This window comes from Leptopilina heterotoma, unplaced genomic scaffold (genome assembly GCF_015476425.1).
Source record: "Leptopilina heterotoma isolate Lh14 unplaced genomic scaffold, ASM1547642v1 Lhet_251, whole genome shotgun sequence".
Taxonomy (NCBI): domain Eukaryota; kingdom Metazoa; phylum Arthropoda; class Insecta; order Hymenoptera; family Figitidae; genus Leptopilina; species Leptopilina heterotoma.
Genome location: NW_025110965.1, coordinates 822,782 through 847,539, shown reverse-complemented (window position 1 = coordinate 847,539; position 24,758 = coordinate 822,782). Strand labels below are relative to the sequence as shown.

The following is a 24,758-nucleotide window of genomic DNA, read 5'->3' as shown; positions in this document are numbered from 1 at the left end:
AATAAAATATAAGACGATAAGAAAATCTATTCTTCATATAGGGGAGAGTAGGCTACATTGAACCAGCGTCAACAGTGAACCACTTCAATTTTCTGAGAAATGACTGAGTGAAATTTTTTCTTATTTAATATATAAGTTAGTTTTACTGAAACAAACTATGTCCAAAAATTTCGGGCACGTAGGTTTATTATTTATAAAGAAAAACCAAAAAAACTGTTTTTCACGTACAAAACAAAAAATTTGGTGGAATTATGACGTTTTTTATTGAAATAGGAAGTTTTAAAAATTAGTAAACTTGCGATTTATTTCGCTTAGGGTGTCAACTTCAATATTCCGATGAGATAAAGAACTTTAAATCTTACACAAATTTATTATAAACAATTTTTGTTGTGAATGTCATGTGAATACAGTGAGTGCGGCATCATTGAACCACCCGAAAAAGCAAAGAATTTTCAATTTTAAGAGTTGTAAAATTGTCTGCTCTACTAATTAGTAAGAAAAATACTGGAAGACATGCTTTCATCACAATTGTGAACGAGATAAACTCAAACTGTCACTTTACCTACCTAACCTGACATTAAAATACATTAATCTCCTATATTAACAAGTAATAACAATTAAATAACAATTTTCTATTTTTTTGAGTGGAAAATAAGATTTTTTACAATGTGTAAGTGGAAATATTATTTTTGAAGTAAATTGTAGTGTTTTATTAGAGGTGGTTCAATGTAGACACACATCCTTCAAAATAAGAAAAGTGTGACTTGTTAGAAAAAAATTAAATTAAATTATTTAATCATAATAATTTGTGTTTGTAACGTGTGTATTAACTAAAGGAGTACTTCAGCTTAATTTTGATACAAAAACCTGATCGAAATTAGTAAAATTTATTTAGTTCTTGGACTTTATAAAATACCCGGTTCAATGTAGCCTACCCTCCCCTACATATTTTATTAAGAGTAGTATATATTATTTTTAAATTTTCACCAAATGATGAATCTAACAAATTTGTTGCATATTTTTATTAGAAAATGCATTTCTTGGAATGTAATTTTTTTGCAGGTTATGTTTTATAGTTAGATTTCCCTCTTTCAATTATGCGCGGCGCAAGCGCCCAAATCAACCAATCCACGAGCCTCCACCTAATCATTACCCTTTACCGATTATGTGTAACACCCCCCTCGTCTAAAGTAAGACTTTGTGCTGTGTCCATTTATTTCTTAGGCCCATGGTACCATCAGTCGAACACTTTCACAACACCAACAACTGGGCCATAGGTTTTATCAATGCGTTTGATTTCATTTTGGAGATTTAAGCAGTATTAGATTTTAGCATTGGTTAAATTCATTTTTGACCTATACAGAATTCGAGTTATACAGAATTCTCTAGTCAGAACAGACGGAATCAAAACATTCAAACGGCATATTAAAATATATGTATGTAAGTGGTGTGACGGAGTGAATCGTCACGCCATCTCTGAATAATTTCCCCCCGACCGGTGCTGAGTGCGGACCGCGGTAATGTAGGTGCCGAGCTGCCAAGTGACCCACTAGTAGAAAAGAAAGTGTGTCGCTTGGCAAGTTAGTTCGGTAGTGCGAGGTCAGGACCAGCGAGTAGGTGAGAGAGAGATAGGAGGAGTGCCAAGAGAAGCGGAAAGAGAGAGAAGGAAGCTAGGAAGAAGACGAGGCAACAGGTGAAAGAAAGCGTCGGTGTCTTGACAATACTTTTGCCACCATTATTGCTTTAGCACGTGCTGAACTACTTTTGTCGCGCTTCGTATTAGAGAAACGTACGCGAGTAATTTCTTTCTTTTTGTATGAAAGGTGAGAATATTTTGAGAAAGTGGTTGAGAGTAATTTGAAATTTGTAGAGATTTAGAGCGGAATACAAAGTGTTGTGATTAATTTTGAGAAATAGGTGTAGATTAAAAATAAAGAGAATATTTTTGTGAAGTGAAATTATTTGGAGTTCATTTTTGTTCCGGTGAGACCTTCCCTTACAACACCCTAGAGCTTCGCCAGGAGCCGAGTTTCACCGGGTGCTGAACTACAAATCATCGTGGGTAAGTCCCACCAATATTGTGCCAGTCTTGGTCCAGTCGTGTCCCAGCGTTGGCGTTTCTGTCGTCATTTTCTCGGACAGAATTCCCTCATGAGAGTGAGAGTGTCTCTGAGGTTTTGCTAGCCGTTTTGATTGTTGTTCATGTAATTGTGTCTAAAGTTTATTAATTAATCTTAAAATTAATTGGCGCCTGATGGCGAATTTTTAAATAATATAAAAATTCCATAGAATTAAAATTGAGCGTCAGGTTTCTTGATGTTACAGAAAATTCTTTATCAATATTTCTTTATTAAATTAGAATTAACGTCATAAAAATTGGCGCCCAACGTGGAGCCAAGTCCGAGCCAAGAGACACGACTGAGACACATAAATTGGCATATTAAATTTTTACATTTATACTTCTTTGAGTGCCAGAATTATTGCACCATGTTTTTCCCTGTGTCAGCCATGTTGTAATTGTCTGCCGGAATTTTGAAATTTTCTTATCGCCAGAGTCAGTATTTTAATATTGACAATAGCCAGAAAATTAAAAATTTAAATTGCCAGAGTGATAAAATTTTATTTTGCCGGAGAAAATATTTTTTTTTGTTGTTTGCCAGTGCCAGACAAAATTTTTCTATGAAAGTCATAGGCAATTAACTGCCACATTTTCCCCATTGAAGACGAAATAAAAGTGTAGCGTCCTTCTTGCCATGTGTGAGTAAATTTTCTTTGTCGCGAGAAATTTCACCGTAATGCCGTAGCCGTAGTTAAAAACCCTGAAATAAATTTAAATTTAATCTTCTCTAAAATTGCCAGAAACCAGTGCCGTGAAAATTATAGAATAAAATTCCTAAAGAAATCTTGGGAATAGTACGGGAAAAATTGTAAAACTCAAAAATTTCTTTAAAATTTCGCTTTAAGCACATGTTCAACCGGAAATAAAATTCGAATTCGTCACGTGACTGGGAATAGTGCGCCGGACGGTCAGGAAAATCGACGCGCCGGTACATTTAAAATTTTCAACAGCGAAAGAGAAAGGTTGCGCGCGCGACGGGCAAGAGAATTAGATTAGTAGTAGTAGTAGCGACGGAAGAAAGAGAGAGAACGAGCGGTAGAGAAAGAGAGGAGAGAAAGCATCGAGTCGTGAGTCAGCCAGAAAAATTTAAATTTGAACAAGGGGCCCTCGAGTGTAATACTTTACTGCACATTCAAGGTCATTCAGGGCCGTGTATACAAAGGGGGTTTTGATTTAATTCAATTAAAATTTTTTTTTGTTTTTCAAAATTTTTTTTTGATGGCGAAAGCGATCGCCGAAATGGACAATTACGTGACACGAATGAGGGAATTAATAGAGATTCCAGAAGCCAGACAAATCTGGAATAGAATAGTTCAGATGCAACCCGGCCAGGTAGTAACAACCCTTTATCAACAAAACTTGTCAATAGCCGGTACCGTGCCAGTGTTGCGAGAGAGACTACTCAGGGTTGAGTTAAGATTATCATTCCCTCCAGAACTCAATGTTCCCTTTAGCCAGCAGTATGACTCGGGAACTTCTGCCAAGATCTTCCTTCTGGAAGCCCTGCCAGAGCCCTATGAAGAATATTATCGAAATGTCACGACGAAAAGAGGGGGTGACGTCTCATCGAGTGAAGAGACAGAGAGCGATGAAAGAGGGACAAGCCATCGGTCAAAGAGAACAGGGAAAGAAAACCAAAGTAAGGGGGGAGGCAATGGAAACCTGGGGAGGGGAGAGTCGCACAGTAGAAATTTTCCGACCATCAACTTACCCATGGCCCAGTACACACCGCCAACGCTAACTAATACCACAGCTAGCATGTCAACGGTCTCCCCCACCACTTCAGTAGCACAGTTAAGTACTACCACATGTGTAATAACAACAGCACCCCAAACAATAATATCCGCGACCATGGCGCCGAGTATGACAGAACTAAGGGCCTCTAGTATGAAATTAAACCTCTCACCAGAAATGCGTCGTTTATTAAACTTAGCGAAGGATTTAGATCACCAAACGACACAAAACTGGGAATTTAGACAAAGCCAATGTCGGACTGAAGTGGGCCAAACCTACGGGATGACCCATTTGCAAGAGACCAGATTTTCATCCCCACTACACAAAGCCAAACCATCCGCAGAAGGCAAAGAAAATTATTATACACATAGAAACGTAGTGCCGGAAAGAGTCCCCAGTAATAGTGACAGAGTCAGTGTGCCAGAGTTGAGCGATAGTGTCAGAAGTAGAGATAGCGAAAGAAGTAAAAAGTCAAGGAATAGTAGGCAAAGAAAAATAAAGAGTGAGGATGAGGAAGAACAAGGGTCTTCAGTAAGGAAAAGTAGAAATAGGGCAAGCAGTAAAGAAAAATATAGAGAGAGAGAAAGAAAAAGAGAGAGGGGGGGAGATAAAACTAACAGTAAAAATAGGACACCCCCCCACCGAGAGCCGTGGAGATACGATAGTTGTAAGTCACTTATCGACGACTCAGTGAGCGAGTCGGACACAGAGAGTGACAGTAGTCAGAGCCGGACAAGCCAGACAGAGAGGAGGAGAAATCATACTAAATTGGAGAGAAGATCGAAAGTGACCAAGATTCTTAAAGATTGGGACCTAACATTTGCCGGAAGCGAAGATGAAGATGCCGAATATTTCTTGGAAAGGTTAGAAGACTGCAAGTCTTGCTCCGCCCTTTCAAATGAAGAAATGTTGCAGGTTCTTCCCATCATCCTAAAGAAGAGTGCCAGTAGTTGGTTTCGTTCACTGCGAAGAGAGATTAAGTCATGGAAAGCGTTTAAAAAGGCTTTCAAAAACGAGTACTTAGTCTCACTAGATGACGATGACGTCATCGACGAGTTGAGAAGCCGGACACAAGGAGAAGGGGAGAAAATTTCTCCATATCTTACGAGCCTTCGATTCATCATAGGACACATGAAACGCCCCCTGGAGAGGAGCCAACAAGTCAAGATGGCGTACAAGGGCCTCACGCCAGAATACCGGAGACAATTAGACCGCCTCTATTTCGACTCTATGAGCCAGATGGAGAAAATTCTCCGAAATTATGAGAAAGCCAGGGAACTAGACAAGAGATATGTACCCCCACCACCCAAAGACAACATGCGTTTCCCGGCCGCAGCGTGTAAAGAGACGAGGACAGAAGATAAAACATGCAGAAAAAAAGGTGACAAGAGTGAAAAGGTAGCGGCCTTAGAGAACGAGTCAGAGCCAGAGTCAAGTGAGAGTGAACACCCTACTAAAGAGAAGAGCAAAAAGAAAAATAAGAGTAAGAAGGACAAGACGAAGTCAAAAGAGAAAAGCGTCAACACGGTAAAGGAAACCACGCCGCCTAAGAAAAAAGAGACGTCGAAGAAGAAGGGATCCGAACAACCCCCAAAACAAAACCCAGTAGTGCCAGACAACGTAGTTTCTTCAACCACCTTCGCCGAAGTAATTGCGGCAATAGGAAAACAATTTCTTCCACAACAGTCCGGAATTAAAAATCCAAATTGCGGTCAAGGAGTGCAGCAAAACCCTCTGCCAGCGCAACCGAGCCAGAAACAATTCGTAGGAGCTTGTTTTCACTGCCAGTTGGTAGGACACCGATCTTTCGAATGTCCTCAAAGGGTTTGTTTTACCTGCAGACAAATAGGACATTACTCTAAACAATGCCCATTAAAACCAGCACAGATAGAGTCATGCATATTATGTAAGACTCAAGGTGTGACATTTTTAACATGCCAAAATTGTGCCGGTATTAGAACCATCTTGGGAAACGGTGGCGGGGGGGCACAGAACGAGCTTGTACCCCCCTCCAACTCAACCGGAAATTAGACGATACAAAAACAGAACATTGCGCGCCAAAACCGGAAACAAGAGCCAGGTTGGAAGAGAAGAGAGTGCCTGAGAAGAATAAAAAGAGAGAAGAGTACCCAATTAACCATGGTGCGACTTGTAGTTGGGTAAAAACAGAAAGAGAGTTAGAGTTAGAGAGTGAAAGAGAAACACTCAAGAAAGAAATAGAGAATAGAGTTAGATTAGGGTCAAAATTAGGTAGAGACGAATTGAATGAAGAGAATTCTTTTAAATTTGGGTCAGAAACGTTCCGGATAGAATCAAGTGAGAGAAGCTCACTCCATCAGAGTTTAGGAACAAATTCGGGAGTAGGGTGTAGTACTAAAGGTACAAGTGAAGTACCAATAGTCCTAGGGAGGGAAAGAGCTGTGACGAGCACAGCTGACACTACCCCAAAACCAGAAAAGAACATATGTGCCTCGAGAACAGAAAATCGGTTTTTCTTTAAAATGTTTATCGGGAATCAACCATATGAAGCACTTTTCGACTCAGGTGCCATGATTTCAGCAATCAGTACTCGAGTCGCTGAACCCTACAAAAACCGGATACAACCTTGCGAAACGGCCATAAGGAGTGCAATCGGAGGTACGACCGAAACAGCCGGACTCTTGAACTTATCGATAACTGTCGATGGCCATGCGAAGAAGTTCGGAGTCAAGGTGATCAAAGCCCTGACCCAAGATATTATGCTGGGGATCGATTTTTGCAAAGTGTGGCAAATGGAAGTCGACCTTGGAAAAGGACTATGGAGAGTCTGTGGAAGAGATTGGCATGAATTTGGAGTGTGCCAAGAGAGAGATGGTGAAGAGCTGATCTTCGCAGAATGTGCCGGAATCTCTGCACTCGACGACGAACAAAAGATGACCATCCAAGCCCTAGTGGACAGATGGGTACTACCCGAGTCAGAAAAACACGGAATGACGGACCTAACGGAACATCACATTCGTGTGATTAATGAAACACCAGTACAACATGCCGTCAGACGTATGTCGCCAATTATGCTAACATGGGCCCAAGAGAACGCAGCCAAGTTATATAAACTAGGAATAATCGAGCCATCTGCTAGCCGTTGGAGGAGCGCGCCGGTAATCACCAGAAGAGGAGAGAACGATTTTCGACAATGCAATGACTATAGAGATGTCAACAAAGTCACCATAAAAGATGGGTATCCATTACCATCGATAGACTACATATTGGATAAACTTCGAAAAGCCAGGTATTTGTCGAAAATTGACCTCAAACTGGCCTACCACCAGATTCCAATGGCCAACGAGAGCAAAAAGTATACAGCTTTCGCCATCCCGGGGTCAGGACTATGGCAATTTTGTCGGATGCCGTTCGGACTTATGAACGCGCCGATGACATTTCAACGAATGATCGACGCGTTGCTTGGGCCAGAAGTAGAGCCGCACGTCTTCGGATACCTCGATGACATAATAGTAGTCACTGAGACATTCGAAGAACACGTCAAATGGCTTGAATTAGTCCTACAGAAATTGAACGAGGCTAAATTGTTGGTAAACCCGGATAAGTGTGAGTTCGGTTGTTCCGAAGTCACTTATTTGGGTTACTTACTAGACAGCGAGGGTCTGAGGCCAGACCCGAAGAAGCATTTGAGGAGCTTAAAGAGAAGCTCACTTCAGCGCCGGTCCTAGCTCGCCCAGACTTCAGCCAGCAATTCACAATTCAATGTGATGCGAGCAGTTATGCCGTCGGAGCCGTGTTGACACAAGAATTTGAAGATGGTGAACATCCTATCATGTACATCAGCCGAGTGTTGTCAGAAGCCGAGAAAAACTATAGCGTGACGGAAAAAGAGTGCCTAGCGTTGTTATGGTCGATCAAAAAGTTCAGACCGTATATCGAGGGGTACAAATTTAAAGTGATTACCGATCATAGTGCCCTGAGATGGCTCAGAAACTTAAAAGACCCGACAGGCCGTCTAGCCAGATGGGCCTTGGAAATGCAACAATGGGACTTCGACATCATACATAGGAAAGGGGCCCAACACCACGTGCCGGATGCATTGTCCAGGATGCAAGAGAACGAAGAAGAAGACGTGTCCGCGTTTGACTCCATCGAGGATCGATGGTACCTCAAACGCCGAGAGATGGTGAGCCAATACCCTCAACGTTTCCCAGGGTGGACCGTGGAAAACGATAACCTTTATCGCCATAGAACCGATCCCTTGCTTGTGCCGATAATTGGAGATGAGGATGGTTGGAAATTAGTTGTGCCCGAAGAACACCGAGAACGTGCCATGAACGACGCACATGCGCAAGCGTCAGCCGGACACCTGGGTGTTGAGAAAACTTACGACCGTCTAGCCAGAGAATACTACTGGCCAGGAATTTTGAACGATGTCCACCACTATGTGACTCATTGTAAACAATGCCAGGTACATAAAGTCTCTCAAGCCGGACCAGTCGGATTGATGGGCCAGAGGATTGTCGAGAGACCATGGTCAGTAGTAGCCGCGGATACTATGGAATTTCCTCCTAGTAAAAGCCGTTGCAAGTACTTGGTCGTGTTCCAAGACTTGTTTTCCCGATGGATCGAGGTAAAACCACTAAGGTCAGCAGACGGGAAATCAATAGCCAGAGCCTTCGAAGAGTTAATATTGTTTCGCTGGGAGACGCCGGAGTACCTATTGACAGATAATGGTAAAGAGTTTGACAATAAATTCCTCAAAGGTACCTTAGAAGAATATGGTGTCAAACATATCACTACGCCACCGTACCATCCACAGGCCAACCCAGTCGAGAGAAGCAATAGGACGCTGAAAACGATGATTTCCACCTTCATTGGCCAGGACCATCGAGATTGGGATCTGCACATCCATGAGTTTCGCCATGCCGTGAATACTGCGGCGCAAGCTGCTACCAAGACATCGCCTGCGTTTCTTAACTTTGGCAGACACCCCAAACCAGTCAAGAGTCTGCGGCGAGAAGTCGAGAGGAGAAAGAGAGTCGTGAAAATCGAGCCGGAAGTCTGGATAGATCGAGTAAAAAGACTAGACGCACTGAGAGACATAGTTGCCAGGCTAATCGATAAAGAGCGTGATAGACAAACGAGATATTATAATAAGGGCCGGAAAGATACGGTATATCAAGTAGGTGACTTAGTGTTGCGAAGAACACATAAATTATCAAGCGGTGTGAACAAATTCGCGACCAAGCTTGCGCCAAAATACGAAGGCCCATTCGAAGTGGTAGAAATATTATCGCCAACGGTATACATGTTACAAGCCGGAAAAAGCCGTAGAATCCCTAAAGTGCATGTAACTGACCTCAAACGATATTTACCCCCCACAAACATAAATAACTAATTGTAATTCTTATTTGTAGACGGAGGTGTGTACCAGTGCCGGAGCCGGAATTCTAGGAAGAGAAAGATGCCATATTCAAAGAAAGGTACCAGAGGAGAGTCACGGCCTAGACACCGGCCATCGTCAGAGTTTAACCCAGTTGACAATAACGGATCGAGGCCAAGGACGAGTCGGACAGTGCCAGTGCGCAGAACCTTCGTAGAGGACCAACCAAGATATGAGGAGCGAGAGAGACCATCCCTTTTAAGCTTCCCTATCACGGAAACGGTGCGTCAGACACCAATTGTGCCGGAAAAGAAGAAAGAACGTGTGGAGGAGACCCACACCAAGTGCCAGAAGGAAAGAGAAGGGAGTAATGACAAAATAGGAGAAGAGGAAGGAGCCGTCGGAGGGGTTTTAGAGCCGATTATCCCGGTCGACCAATGGGACGACATAGCTAGCCTTGAGAGAAAAAGGGAACCCAAGATGAACCCAAATGTAGAGATCGTCGTGCCATATCGTTGGCCACTACAACGAAAGAAGGGAGAGAGCAAGGAGGCTTTTCACAGTCGGTTAGCCGAGGAAGACTTAGAGAGATTCCTCAGACAAATGGATAAACCGACATCCTCAAAACTAGAAGATCTCCGTTATAAGCAGAGACAGGTTCTAAAGGAACGTTCCGGTGGTGTTTTACGAAAAGAGGATATAGAAAGTAGGCACCCGACGCCCCAGCGACCTCGTTCTCACACGCCACCAGGACCACCCAATCGTCCAATGGAAACTGGCGCTGTGAGAAAAGAACGTTCCGGAAAGCCAAGACGAGAAGAACCAACCCGACCCTTAAAAGTAAAGACAAGAGGAGTTATGTTCGGAGGACTTAAAGAGATCCCAACTGATGTAGATCTCGACCCTCCTCCGTATTCATGCTTCAATTGTTGGCAAAGAGGTCACGCAGCGAACTTTTGCCCAAGCACCATAAAAAGGACTTACTGTTTAAATTGTGGCCGACGACGAGTGTCAGTACATAACTGCCCCCGTTGTAGCGAACAAGCAAAACGGTATATATGGGAGGACGAAATGGAAGAAAGAGACGAGAGACTAGAAAAGAGGAGAGAAGAAACGGAAGAGCTGACGAGAGAAATTGAGCTGGAAAACGAGATGATAGTCGGGGGGGACGAGGAACCCGAGAACACTGAGGCCGAGAAGAAACCAGCCGAGAAGGAGAAAGCGGAAAGAGAAGCCAAACCGGAGAAAGAGATGATACAAGAGCCAGAAGCCGATGACGATTTGGTAGAAAAGTTGCTCAAACTGACCAAAGCGTTTGAGGGGCTACCAGCGTCAACTTTGGATTTGGCAATCCGTCAACTTCTAGAGGAGAGAAAACGGGCGAGGAAGTAAGAAGACCAAAAAGGTGTGCCAGGTAGAGAATTAGTCGTGCCAGGTAGAGAATTAGTCGTGCCAGATGAAGATTTGTTCGTGCCAGGAAGGATAAATAGAAATTGCCAGAAATGAGCCAGACAGTGGCCGAAGATTTGGTTACTGACGGTCCTACAAGGAGTAGTACCGGTCATGGGGGGGGATTGTGACGGAGTAAATCGTCACGCCATCTCTGAATAATTTCCCCCCGACCGGTGCTGAGTGCGGACCGCGGTAATGTAGGTGCCGAGCTGCCAAGTGACCCACTAGTAGAAAAGAAAGTGTGTCGCTTGGCAAGTTAGTTCGGTAGTGCGAGGTCAGGACCAGCGAGTAGGTGAGAGAGAGATAGGAGGAGTGCCAAGAGAAGCGGAAAGAGAGAGAAGGAAGCTAGGAAGAAGACGAGGCAACAGGTGAAAGAAAGCGTCGGTGTCTTGACAATACTTTTGCCACCATTATTGCTTTAGCACGTGCTGAACTACTTTTGTCGCGCTTCGTATTAGAGAAACGTACGCGAGTAATTTCTTTCTTTTTGTATGAAAGGTGAGAATATTTTGAGAAAGTGGTTGAGAGTAATTTAAAATTTGTAGAGATTTAGAGCGGAATACAAAGTGTTGTGATTAATTTTGAGAAATAGGTGTAGATTAAAAATAAAGAGAATATTTTTGTGAAGTGAAATTATTTGGAGTTCATTTTTGTTCCGGTGAGACCTTCCCTTACAACACCCTAGAGCGTCGCCAGGAGCCGAGTTTCACCGGGTGCTGAACTACAAATCATCGTGGGTAAGTCCCACCAATATTGTGCCAGTCTTGGTCCAGTCGTGTCCCAGCGTTGGCGTTTCTGTCGTCATTTTCTCGGACAGAATTCCCTCATGAGAGTGAGAGTGTCTCTGAGGTTTTGCTAGCCGTTTTGATTGTTGTTCATGTAATTGTGTCTAAAGTTTATTAATTAATCTTAAAATTAATTGGCGCCTGATGGCGAATTTTTAAATAATATAAAAATTCCATAGAATTAAAATAGAGCGTCAGGTTTCTTGATGTTACAGAAAATTCTTTATCAATATTTCTTTATTAAATTAGAATTAACGTCATAGTGGTTACAACCCGAAGTGAAATAATAATTTTTAATTGTTTTTTAAACACTTTTAGTTTGCAAAAGAAGGGTTAAAATAGTAAAAAGTCAACCATTGTGATATTTTTCAATAAAAATTTTTTATTTTACTTCCGACTATAACCACTTACTTATATTTTAATATGCCGTTTGAATTTTTTGATTCGCTATTAACAACAAAAAATATAGAAACAAATTTTCTTATTTAATGTAATACTGCCCCCTTAAGAGTAAACACGTTATAGCTGTACTTACAGTTCACACTTGTTTTAAAACGTATTTTAAGACTTTGTTTTAACAGGGCAGAATGCTGGCCAACGAAATTCATTTTTTTCGAAAACGTCATTTTAATATAGCTAATATCTCAGAAAGTTATTGATAATTTTTTTTAAAATTAAAGCCTTATATACACTTCCGGCGGAAATTGTGCGACCGCTAACACATCGATCTATTAAAAAAAACAGCCGCACAAAAAACGTGCACTTTAGTAAGTCTTCCTCTATCACCCCGACCTGAAATATTTTATGCTCACAAGATAAGTATTTTCCAAAACACCTTTTTTCGAATGTTTTTAAACAATTTTATTTTTGTTATTATTCTTTGTTCACCTGCCATTAATTTGACAGATTTATTTTAATTTATTATGTGCGGGGTTCTTTAATTTGAAGAATCATTAAAAATATTTCCATTTGTATAAATTGAGGGACCGGATGTATCAACTGAGCAGTAAGAGACCCAGAGGCGCTCACTGCTCACTGACTGGTATAGTCCTTTACGATGGCGCGTAGCGGCAGTTGATACATTGCCCCTCAATATGACTACCAAAAATGTTAACGAAACTCCAAAAATAGTGGAACTTTTATTTGACGATATACATGATGTAGAAGAAAATACCATATATCAAGTAATATATAATATAATATAATAATAATAATAATAATATATTATAATAATAATTATTATTAATAATAATTAATTATTATTAAGATAATTAAGATAATTAAGATAATTAATAATAATAATAATAATAGATAATAAGATAATAGATAATTAATAATAAATAATAGATAATAGATAATAAATAATAATAATAATAATAATAATAATAATAATAATAATAATAATAATAATAGATAATAATAATAATAGATAATAATAATAATAGATAATAGATAATAGATAATTAATTAATTAATTAAGATAATTATTATTATTATAATATATAATATATAATATATAATATAATAGTTCTCACAACGTTCAGAGGTTGCGCCTCTGTGGTGGAAATTTGGTATTAAAATATCGTCTGCTTAAAATATCGTCTGCTATAATACCATATATCGAGGTGTGTAATATTTATTTGTTAAATAATAAATAAAAAATATCTAATGAGAGAATGCTTAAAGGCGATAAGCGCCATATTTAATAAATGAAGCGTATTATTTATTAGCACCAACCACACAGTTAAAAGCATTTGAACTATTATAAACGCTAAAAAAAGTTCTGCTAAAGTAGAGATAACAATCACTATAATAGCTATAAGTTTCGCTGATTTGGCTCCATCGATAATCCATTTTTGCAGATCCAGCGAAAATGATATTTCTTGCGTTACCTTCTGAAAACAACACAATCTCAAAAAAACACTTGAATGAAAATATTCACGAAGTAGTATAAGGAAACCTCACGCGGGTTTAAAATCAGCCTGCATTTGGGGGATCAGAGTTATGAGAGTTCTCACAACGTTCAGAGGTTGCGCCTCTGTGGTGGAAATTTGGTATTAAAATATCGTCTGGGTAAGACTCCGTCAGAAAAAAAGCGATTTGCAAGTGGTCTTCCGATTTCTTTGAAAGCTTGGGAAATAGAAGTCTTATATGAGTTAAATTTAACCCTAAAAGGATTTTGAAAAATTTTTAAAATGGCGGCCGCTACGCCATATTGAAAATGAGTGTTGCGCTTTTTTCAAAAATTAATAACTCTGAAACTTTTTGATCGATTTTAATAAAATTTACAGGCGATATAGTTAAAAATACGTAGTTTAATTTTATATTATGACCAAAAAAAAATTTCCAAAATTTGTCAAAAAAAAAGTCAAAAAAATTTTTTGAATTAGTTTTTAGTTCAGTTGGCCTAATTTTTGAATTTTTTAATAAGTAGATATCGATTCCTTGTAATTTCACCTTTCATTTCATAAAAAAAAATTTATGGAGACTCTAATAGTTCTCGAGATATTGCGATTTTAGTGGGAGCGCGTACCGCGGAATTAAACTCCGTAGCGAGGCAGAATATGAAGCGAGCGTACAAACGTGCACAATAGGGTGTCCGTAACAATGCGACTTTCGAATTTTGTTTACGCCACCCCCCAGTTTCGTTCCAATAAAATAAAAAAAAGTTTCCCAAAATTTGAAGTCGATTGATTAATATTAACACGTGCCAGTGATCGATCGAAATTTTCAATTAAAAATACACAGGAAAACTGCACTTTTTAAAAAAAATTCATAAGTTTTTTAATTCTCATGCAAAAAATTCTCCAGGTCACATTTGCCTTCATTTTTAGCTGCACTATAAGATAGCACTTTGCCAAAAATTCAATTTTCAAAAAATTTTTAAATGGCGGATGTTTAAAGTGGGTCATAAAAATGCACCACAATATATCCAAGGTTTTAACACATAATTGTTGTCAAAAATTCAAAAAATTTCTCACTCGGAGCTATTTACGATCGTTTATCATGAATCTGATATCAGAAATTAATTTTTGAAAATTTTCGATCCAATATGGCGGGTTTAAAATTTTATTTTCTACATTTTTGAAGTAAATATTCTAAAACAACGTCAAGGGCGATTTTTGGAAGCGCTATCTACGAATCTAATGTTAAAATTTTATTTTCTAAATTACCCGATCTAATATGGCAAGGTGGATTCAAATTTTTTTTAAAATATTCCTTTAATAATCGATTTTAAAAGCAGAGGTATAAAAAGTTAAATTTCTAAAAAAGAGTTTCTAAAACATCCCAATAATTATTTTTTGTAACTATTAATCTATAAATTAATATTTAGACTATTTACTTCAAAAATGTAGAAAATCATAATTTTGAATCCGACATATTGGATCGGATAATTTAAAAAATAAAATTTTAACATTAGATTCGTAGATAGCACATCCAAAAATCGCCCTTGACGTTGTTGTAGAATATTTACTTCAAAAATGTAGAAAATCAAAATTTTAAACCCGCCATATTGGATCGAAAATTTTGAAAAATTAATTTCTGATATCAGATTCATGATAAACGATCGAAAATAGCCCCGAGTAAGAAATTTTTTTGAATTTTTGACAACACTTATGTGTTAAAACCTTGGATATATTGTGGTGCATTTTTATGACCCACTTTAAACATCCGCCATTTAAAATTTTTTTGAAAATTGAATTTTTGGCAAAGTGCTATCTTATAGTGCAGCTAAAAATGAAGGCAAATGTGACCTGGAGAATTTTTTGCATGAGAATTAAAAAACTTATGAATTTTTTTTAAAAAGTGCAGTTTTCCTGTGTATTTTTAATTGAAAATTTCGATCGATCACTGGCACGTGTTAATATTAATCAATCGGCTTCAAATTTTAGGAAATTTTTTTTTATTTTATTGGAACGAAACTGGGGGGTGGCGTAAACAAAATTCGAAAGTCGCATTGTTACGGATACCCTATTGTGCACGTTTGTACGCTCGCTTCATATTCCGCCTCGCTACGTAGTTTAATTCCGCGGTACGCGCTCCCACTAAAGTCGCAATATCTCGAGAACTATTAGAGTCTCCATAAATTTTTTTTTATGAAATGAAAGGTGAAATTACAAGGAATCGATATCTACTTATTAGAAAATTCAAAAATTAGGCCAACTGAACTAAAAACTAATTCAAAAAATTTTTTTGACTTTTTTTTTGACAAATTTTGGAAATTTTTTTTTTGGTCATAATGTAAAATTAAACTACGTATTTTTAACTATACCGCCTGTAAATTTTATTAAAATCGATCAAAAAGTTTCAGAGTTATTAATTTTTGAAAAAAACGCAACACTCATTTTCAATATGGCGTAGCGGCCGCCATTTTGAAAATTTTTCAAAATCCTTTTAGGGTTTAATTTAACTCATATAAGACTTCTATTTCCCAAGCTTTCAAAGAAATTGGAAGACCACTTGCAAATCGCTTTTTTTCTGACGGAGTCTTACCCCGTCTGCTTAAAATATCGTCTGCTAAATATCGTCTGCTGTACTTTACATTTTCTCCGCATGAGCGCGCTGCCTCTGAACGTTGTGCAGATTATATTTTCTCATAGTAACTCTGATCCCCCAAAATGATGCTGATTTTTGCCACTATAACTATTGGCGTTGGGTCTTCTTATACTACTTCATGAAAATATTTTTAAAGTAATGGTCAAAGCGTATATTCAAATTCTATTGATTATATTTTTTATATTATAACTAATAAAATGTAAAATTAGTAAATTAATACGTATTTAGAGGTAAGAAATGTAAATTTGACACTTATGATTTTAGAGAAATAACTCATAACATTATTTAAATTTTCAGAGTGAAATGGAAGACGATTTTTTAATGACGCCTGAAGAAGATACATTAATGGACGATAAATTAGAAATTCCTGACGATAACGAAAATTTATTTAAAAATTGCTTCTCATCTCTAGACGACATGGTTAATAACGAAAAAATTATGACTCCGATACAAGTACCAGTAGATATATCTGCCGGGGAAATAGTATTGATGATTTTAAAATACGCTATTACTCACGCATTATCATTAATACAAATTACAGACTTATTCAAATTAATTAATTGTATCTTCTCTTTCGATTTATTGTTCAGTTTGTAAATCAAAAATTAATATTAAAGATTATAAATATAAAGAATTTTTTGTAACAATGGATGCATCGGAACATATCTCTAAATTAATTGAATATAACAGTACTTATTATAGACATGTAATTAATAATAGAGTGCATAAAAATGGTTTTGTAAGTGATGTTTATAATAGAAAATTGTACAGAAATTTTGTTAAAAGTTTAAGTGATAATGATAGATATAAATATGTCACCACCGCTTTTAACACAGACGGGGCACCATTATTTACTAGTTCCACATACTCAATTTAGCCAATATTTCTAATGCTGAATGAACTGCCATTTCATATTAGGACAAAAAATTTAGTTCTAGTTGGCCTCTGGGTTGGGAAAGACAAACCCGATATGAATGTTTTTCTCAAACCATTTGTTCGGCAAATGAACAGACTTTCAACACCTGGCGTTAAATGCAATTTAGAAAGAGAAGAAGTTGTCATTAAATGTTTTACACTGATTTCATGTGTTGATTCAGTAGCTCGCGCTCCAATGATGGGATTTATATTATTCAATGGGTGTTATGGATGTCCTCAATGCCTTCATCCTGGGGAGTGGGTAGAAAATAAAAATACCCCAAAAAAACGCTATGGATGTATTAAATATGTTTTGCAAAATAAAATACCTGAAAGCAGAACAAATGAAAAAACTATTGAACACATGCAATCAGCAATTAATTTAGGAAAAACGGTCTTTGGTGTAAAAAACTCGTCTCAATTAATTAATTTAAATTTATTCAATTTTATAAAAGGATGTGTATTTGATAGCATGCATTGTCTTCCCGGAGTAGCAAAGTTGTTTGCTACAATGTGGTTCGGCAATATCAAAAAGTGCGGTTTAATTCCCAAAAGCATAGTCGCTACAATTGATAAGGCTTTAGAAATGATTGGGGTACAAAAATGCCAAAAAAAAATTGCCAATCCAAAATGGCCAAGAAAAATATCCAAAATTTGAAAGTTCCAAAGTATATTTTTTCCAAAATACAAAATTTCCAAAGTATATTTTTTCCAAAATACAAAATTCCCAAAGTATATTTTTTCCAAAAATAAACTTCCAAAGGAAAGAATTTCCAAAAATTAAAAAAATTTCCAAAATACTAAAGTTTTTAAAAGAGTGGTAAAATATAACTAAATAGAACATAAAAGATTGTGATTAAAAATGTATATGGTAGCCGATGGCTTTCAAGTATCCTAAAATGTTATTACCTTGAAGATGAGTTTCATAAGAGTTGACAATATTGAAAATTCGGTCTTCCATCATCTGTCTTTTTTTATCCCGGGATTTTTTAATTTTTTGTCCAATCGAAAGCTGTCTTAACATTGAGTCGGTGTCTCCTTGTTCCTTCTGCAGTTCAGAACAAAATGCGTACAAACTCGGATGATCACGCCCTGTTACTATTCGAAATCGATTATGCCAACCTTCTGAGGCATTATTCGTTCGTGACATATTTTGCAGAACGGCATCATATTGATTTCAAAGTTTTGGAGGGTTGCGTACACTTACTGCCTTTCTTCTCCCTCGAGCTGCTCTGCCGCGAACATATGTAACCTTTAAAATGCAATTATGACAAAGTCTTAAATAATTAAAATTCTATTTTTAATATTTTTGTTTATTTTTTAATACTTTTTACCTCAAAATAATCAGCTACATGGACAAAATCTTCTGGGACATCATCTATGAGATTATCAAAGAATTCAGGAACTCTATTTGGCGGAACGAATGCCAAAGCACACATCATCTGCATTGCTTGCTTGATACTTCGATCATTTTCATCATTGTATTTTTGTTGTAATCCTTCATTCTGTACTCTTCGGAAGATGCTTTGGCACAAGTGAAAGAAACAACAACGAACAATTTTTCCGAAAATGTCTTCAGCAGCATTAACAATGGCAATTTCGAAATCTGACATTATAATTTGCGGCAGAATGAAATGAATATTAAATTTTTGAATTAATTCTTGCGTAACTTGGAAAACTTTTGAGTAAGCTGCCTGCTCTTTGCTTTCAAGAAGCGCATATACAAAGGGAAGAGCAACAGTTTCTTGAATACCTTTGTTTACTTGAATCACTGATCCCATAATGGCAAATAATTGAAAAAAGATTACCGGAGATGTTTTAAAAGTACCGTCTACATACCAAATTTGAGATTTTGCTAAAGTTTTCAAATTTTCCTGAGTACAAAATATTAGATTTCGGCCACAGCTTAAATTGTAATCCTCATCTTCATAAGAATCATATTGTAAAAAAGTGTCTCCGGCAACCGTTTTTCTATATTTATCCGGAATTTCGCGCAAATCTTCCATATCTTGAGGGTTGGACGGCATGTCTCTTAACCGTTCACGCTGTATGCATTTTCTTATATTTTGGCGATCTGGCAGTTCTGCCAAAACTGCTGAAGGCACCTCATGTAAACAAGAACGCAAAATTTGAGCCGGTGGTATTTCCGGATGTTCACTGGCATCATTTTTGACATCGGCAATAACCTTTAAAGCATTAACTTTTTCGCGATTCGGAGCATGAGTGTGATCCTCAGGTTTACACCCTTTCCGTATCGTTACAGCTTCCCCAATAGTAACTGTTACAGCACGAGCGTCACATTCGGATGTATTCTGACATCTCCAATATTTGACGGAGGGTTTTCCATTGGAGTGTTTGTAATATAGAAAGCCATCAGCATGTAAAAAAGTTTTTTTTTCCAACGTGTAATAATTCTGCCATTTTTTACAAAATATTTATATACTGACAATTTAATTTAATGAGCCGAAAATTCAAAAAACTGTTAACAGAATTGGTATTTCATGCAATACTGACAATTTAATAACAACAAATGAAGCTGCCCACAGCGTGAAGTTGCATCCTTAAAGTTGACTATCAAATTTTTTTGAAAAAAGAACTTTTGGAAAAAATGTTTTTTTGAAAAAAGAACTTTTGGAAAAAATGTTTATTGGAAAAAAGAATTTTTGGAAAAAATGTCCATTGGAAAAATAATAATTTTGGAAATTTGGTATTGGCACTTTTATTTTGGCACTTTTGACTCCAAACCTTAGTAATTATTAAAGCTCCACATCAAATTTGCAGGCTGACACGTTCCTTTTCTGAAAGAGCTTTTTGGAAAGCCCGAGAGTAAGAAAATTGGATCTTATTTTACAGTAGTCCAATTTTACAGACTGTATTGCCTGACAATCTTTTTAGACATTGGACTTTATTTGTCGATGCTATATATATTTTAATGAAAGATGAAATTTCCACTTCCGAAATAGACAGGGCTGATTCACTACTACATGAGTCTGTAGCGCAAACACAAATATTATACAGCAAAACATGTATGACCTTCAGTGTTCATATTCTCCTTCACTTAGCACAAAGCGTTTATGATTGGGGCCCTCTTTGGGCACACAATGCATTCGCATTTGAATCTGGTAATGGGGAATTATTAAAGTTATGTATAACTGTAGAAGAAAATTGGATACGGAATTTATTCTTAACTGAAAGAGCAGCTTCTTATAAGAAAATTGTAAAAAAACAGTTGTTTATATATGTCTGCAGAAAAAAATAATGACAGGTCTGACAACAGTTTTGCATTATTACTTAGTGGTACTTATGTTCAAATAATTAATTTTATAGTGGATTCTATTTCTAAAAAAGAATACGTTGTAGTTAAAATAATTACAACTGTAGATTTTATTGATGAAAACTGTAAAATGATAAAAAAAATTTGAACATTGACAATGAGAACTCTGTCTTTGAAACAAATGAAATTTCAAAAGTTTGCGTACACATGAAAATGGACAATGAATGTGAATATTTATGTGTTGTTCCAAATCTATATCATTATTAAAGTTAATTTTAGAGGTAATGGAGCGTTCAGACCTCTGCAGCCTGTCTGTCTTCCTGCAGGTTGCCATGGTAACGTACAAGAGTAAGAAAGTAAGGAAATTCAAATTTATTACATCTTCTTCCTTACTCTTATTGCTTCTGGCTGCGCAGGCAGACAGCTTGCAAAGGTCTGAATGCTCCTTAACATTGGGTAACGCTGATAGAAATTGTCATTTTTCAATACTTGAGCCCGCGATTGCAATAATAGTAAGTGCGCTCGGTCTGACTTTCCCAACCACAATATCTACTTCAAGGTGGGTAAAAGTGGAGAAAATCTAGTCTCATTATTAGCCAGATCAGGCCGAATTGGTTGAATCACGCAAAAGTGCATCTGCTAGTTGTCATTTGGTGTCAAATGAAATGTTAAATAATCAACTGTAGAATTTTTGGCGAGTGGAGAGTTTGCAAGAACCACGAAAATGGACCGAAGAAGAAATAAAATGCGACATATTTTTTGAAGAGACATTTCAAAGAGAGGAAACTGGACGTTTCGTTGTAAAATTGCCGAAAAAGAGGAAGTCACTCTGGGGGAATCGAGAAAACATGCAGAAATGAGATTGAAGTCGTTGGAGAGAAGATTCAAAAGAGACCCTAAACTAAAAGAAGACTATGCCGCTTTTCTGAAGGACTACGAAGAAAAAGGACATATGCAATTGGTTTGAGAAAAACAAAATGAAGATGAAGAGGTATACTTTATTCCTCATCAACCTGTGTTAAGGCCAGGTAGCATCACAACGGAGTTAAGAGTCGTGTTCGATGCATCAGCATTGACTTCGCTGGGAACGTCCTTGAATCAAAAGTTACAAGCAGGTCCCAATTTACAAACAGACTTATTGGAGATAATTCTTCGGTTTCGTGCGTATCAAGTGGTGATAACAGCTGATATCGCACAAATGTTTAGACAAATTCTTATTGACAAGGAAGATCGAAAACTACAATGCATTCTGTGGAGAGAGGACTCAAACCAAGCTATTCAGACTTTCGAGCTCATGACAGTAACGTATAGCACCACTAGTGCTCCATATTTGGCGATTAGATGCCTACGACAACTGGCAAAGGAGGCAGAAGCAGACTTACCGATTGCAGCACAAGCTCTGAAAAAGGATTGCTACATGGATGACGTTCTAACTGGAGCTAGAACAATACAAGAAGCAAGTAAACTACGCAGTGAATTATCAGAACTTCTTCAACGAGGCCAATTTCAATTAAGGAAGTGAAGAGCTAGTGATCCGCTGGTCTTAGCTGATTTGAATGAACAATGCAAGTCTCAGCAGTTTCTAATCTTGGACGGTCAAGGTCCTCTCAAGACATTGGGATTACGGTGGGATTCCAATAAAGATTGTCTACAGTACCAAGTGGAGTCATTAGATGAACATAAAATAACGAAGAGAAATGTACTATCAAAAGTTGCCCAAGTCTTTGATTCTTTAGGACTTGTTGGACCAGTGTTGATTACAGGAAAGATCATCATGCAGCAGCTGTAGGTAGCAAATCGTGTTACAAAAATACAGGAATTGACAAAATCTGCTACTTGGCGACATACGCCGTCGTTGAGTAATCCAGCCGACATGTTATCCCGAGGAATTGCCGTTCAGGATATTTTGGAAAATTGACAAAAATCAGTGGCCCTCACAGCCTATTACAATTGAGCCAGATTTATCAGAGATGAAAGTGTCTTTGACCGTAACCAAAGAGGAAGATATTTTCTCATTATCATCTAATTATTCCAAGCTTATAAATATTATAGCTTATTGTCTTCGCATTAAAAGGTTTTCTCAACTGTTGAAATCGAATTCTGAAGAAGTCAAGATGTTGAGAAAAGAACGAGTTATTCCACCTCTATCAGTGAAGGAGTTGGAATCAGCTGAGCAAGTTCTAGCAAGGAAATCACAGCAACAGACATTTTCCAAGGAGATTGTAATTATTCAAAGGAAACAAGAATTACATAAACGCTGCCCTCTGACTGGATTGAATCCATTTATAGATGATAAAGGCCTTCTTCGTGTTGGTGGACGCCTTCAACAAGCTAACTTGTCCTATGATCAGAAGCATCCAATTATTTTATCATCATATAATACATTCACAACTCTTTTATTACGACATGAACACGAAAAGTTGCTTCATTGTGGTGCTGTGCAGCTATTGAGCATAGTAAGACAACGATTCTGGATATTGAACGGACGCAGAGCCATTCGCAAGATAATTCAACGATGTCACAAGTGTTTTCGATGCAGACCATAAATGCCTCAGGTCATTATGGGAAACTTACCTGAAGAGAGAGTGAACACGTCAGTCAGACCCAGGCTCGGTCGAGTCCCACGTATTGAAATGACAACAAGTTGCGCCACCTGGACGAAGGACCAGAACTAAACACTCATTTATGTTTGTGTTAGTGCATGTAAATGAAAATTTTACTTCCCCGCGAGTATTTTAATGTTTGAATTTTTATTTTAAAAGAAAGGAATAAAAATAATGTAAAAATCCTTGGAAATAATGAATAAATGTTTTCAATTTATTTTTAAATTATTTTCAACAATTTAAAATTTTACTGATATTTAAATATATATATATAAAACACGGAAAATATTATATTTATAACATTTTTTGTAAAATTATTTATATTTTATCTTAGACTATTAAATGTTCTTCTTTTATGAAGAGAAGAAGCTCTTTTCGCACATGCTTTAATTACTAAATTATTGACAATGTTATTTTTTGATAAGTCAAAAATAATTTTTCCGTTCAAAATACTGTTAACAAAAGTTACTGATTCTATATATTGTTCGATTACAGTGTTCAAAAAAGTCTCCACAGTTTCTTTTTTGTGCACGAAGCAATTTATAAAATCAGAATTAACTTCTTTCGTTAATGTCGGCAACATAATTTTTTTATGTTTATTGCATGGTATTGTGGACTAAAGATCCTTCGGAGGATCGTTTTTATGTCCTCATGTGACTTTTTAAATTTATTATTAAAATGAACTGTAGAATTTCTACATGTTTCGCAATTTATTGAATTTTTTTGTTTTTTAATAAATCTTTTCAGTAAACTAGCAGAAGATGTTGAAACGGAATCTTTTTCAGGAATAGGATCCGTTCTACAGTACTGTAAGTTTACTGTTTTTCCTTTACAAAAGACATTCATCGTCAAATCATTTTGGGAATGATTTTCATTATTAAAAAAATCTTCCCAAGAATGAGCAAAGTTACTCTCATCCTCAGAGCAATTAGTTCCCTCTGAATGACTTTTGCTAAAGGTGTTAATTATTAAAGATTTAAAAAACCCAATAAATTGGAAACATGTAGGTTTATTATTTTGACCAAAATCTCTAATACGTGAAAAAAAATTCTCCAAAGGATCTTGATTTATGTTCTTCGTCTTCAAATGCTTGAAACCAATATTTTTTAGTTTTCCCCATAAAATTTGAAACCCCCTTATCGTTGTTGCCAAATTAATTATTGAAGAAGGTTGGTTTGCAGTCTTCTCCTTTGTCACAGGATTAACAAAACACATTTTCCGCAAATGAGAAATTGCTTCCGTTAAAGGAGTCGGCAATTTTGTTAAAAAAAGAGGTGATCCACGCTGTGTTCGAAGCTTCGTCAGGAATTTGCCGAATACCCAAACTCGTATTTCTAGCTGCAAAATACATTTATTATTTATTTATTTTCACAAGGTATCTTCAAGAGAGAAGAAAGAAGTAAAAAAAAGTTATTTTAAAATGTTATCATTTTTAGTATTACTTTTGAATTTTCGGAAATATATACAGGGTTGTGACAAATATTTAATTTTATTTTTCCCTGACTTTTCCCCTATTTCCAAAAAAAAATGTCACTTTTTCCCTGACTCTAAAGAATATTCTGATTCACTCTAAAAATTAATAGATACTCAAAAAAAATGTTCTATTATATTTATTTACAAATTTCTTTAATTGTAAAATTATTTAAAAACATCAATAACTTCTTTCTTAAATAAATATTTAATCATTATTATTTTTCTGCAGGAATTAAAATTCTTCAAAATATTCAAATTAAAACCTTTTTGAAATTCAACAACTTATAAGATGTAATTATATGGAATTATTTTGAATTGATTTATTAAAAATTGAATAATTGAATTCCTACGATATTTTGACAAGAATTTTATTAAAATTCTTAAATCTAATTGAATTTCGATGAAGAATTTTATTATTTATAAAGATTATTGAAATTTTGATGACAATTTTTTTTTAATTTTTGAACATAATTGAAATTTT

General features: G+C 36.7%; 2 protein-coding genes across 2 annotated transcripts in view; one reads left to right on the top strand and one right to left on the bottom strand.

Moving 5' to 3' along the window:
- The window catches only part of LOC122503242, a 29,984-nt gene extending 10,505 nt beyond the window's left edge, over positions 1-19,479 (bottom strand). Inside the window, exons 1-2 of the mRNA XM_043613717.1 lie at positions 18,262-19,479; positions 17,837-18,179 (exon numbers count right to left, since the gene is read on the bottom strand). Coding sequence (XP_043469652.1) covers positions 18,105-18,179; positions 18,262-18,954 — 768 coding nt within the window. The 5' untranslated portion in view covers positions 18,955-19,479 and the 3' untranslated portion in view covers positions 17,837-18,104. The remainder of the gene's footprint in view (positions 1-17,836; positions 18,180-18,261) is intronic.
- LOC122503241 lies at positions 1,350-11,609 on the top strand. Its single transcript, XM_043613715.1, has 2 exons — positions 1,350-2,062; positions 9,253-11,609. The coding sequence occupies exon 2, from the start codon at positions 9,300-9,302 to the stop codon at positions 10,608-10,610; it is 1,311 nt and encodes a 436-aa protein (XP_043469650.1). The 5' UTR covers positions 1,350-2,062; positions 9,253-9,299; the 3' UTR covers positions 10,611-11,609.
- Positions 19,480-24,758: the final 5,279 nt, after the last annotated feature.

Excerpts from the sequence above, each read along its gene's own strand:
- LOC122503241 (XM_043613715.1), top strand. The coding sequence starts at position 9,300 with ATGCCATATTCAAAGAAAGGTACCAGAGGAGAGTCACGGCCTAGACAC.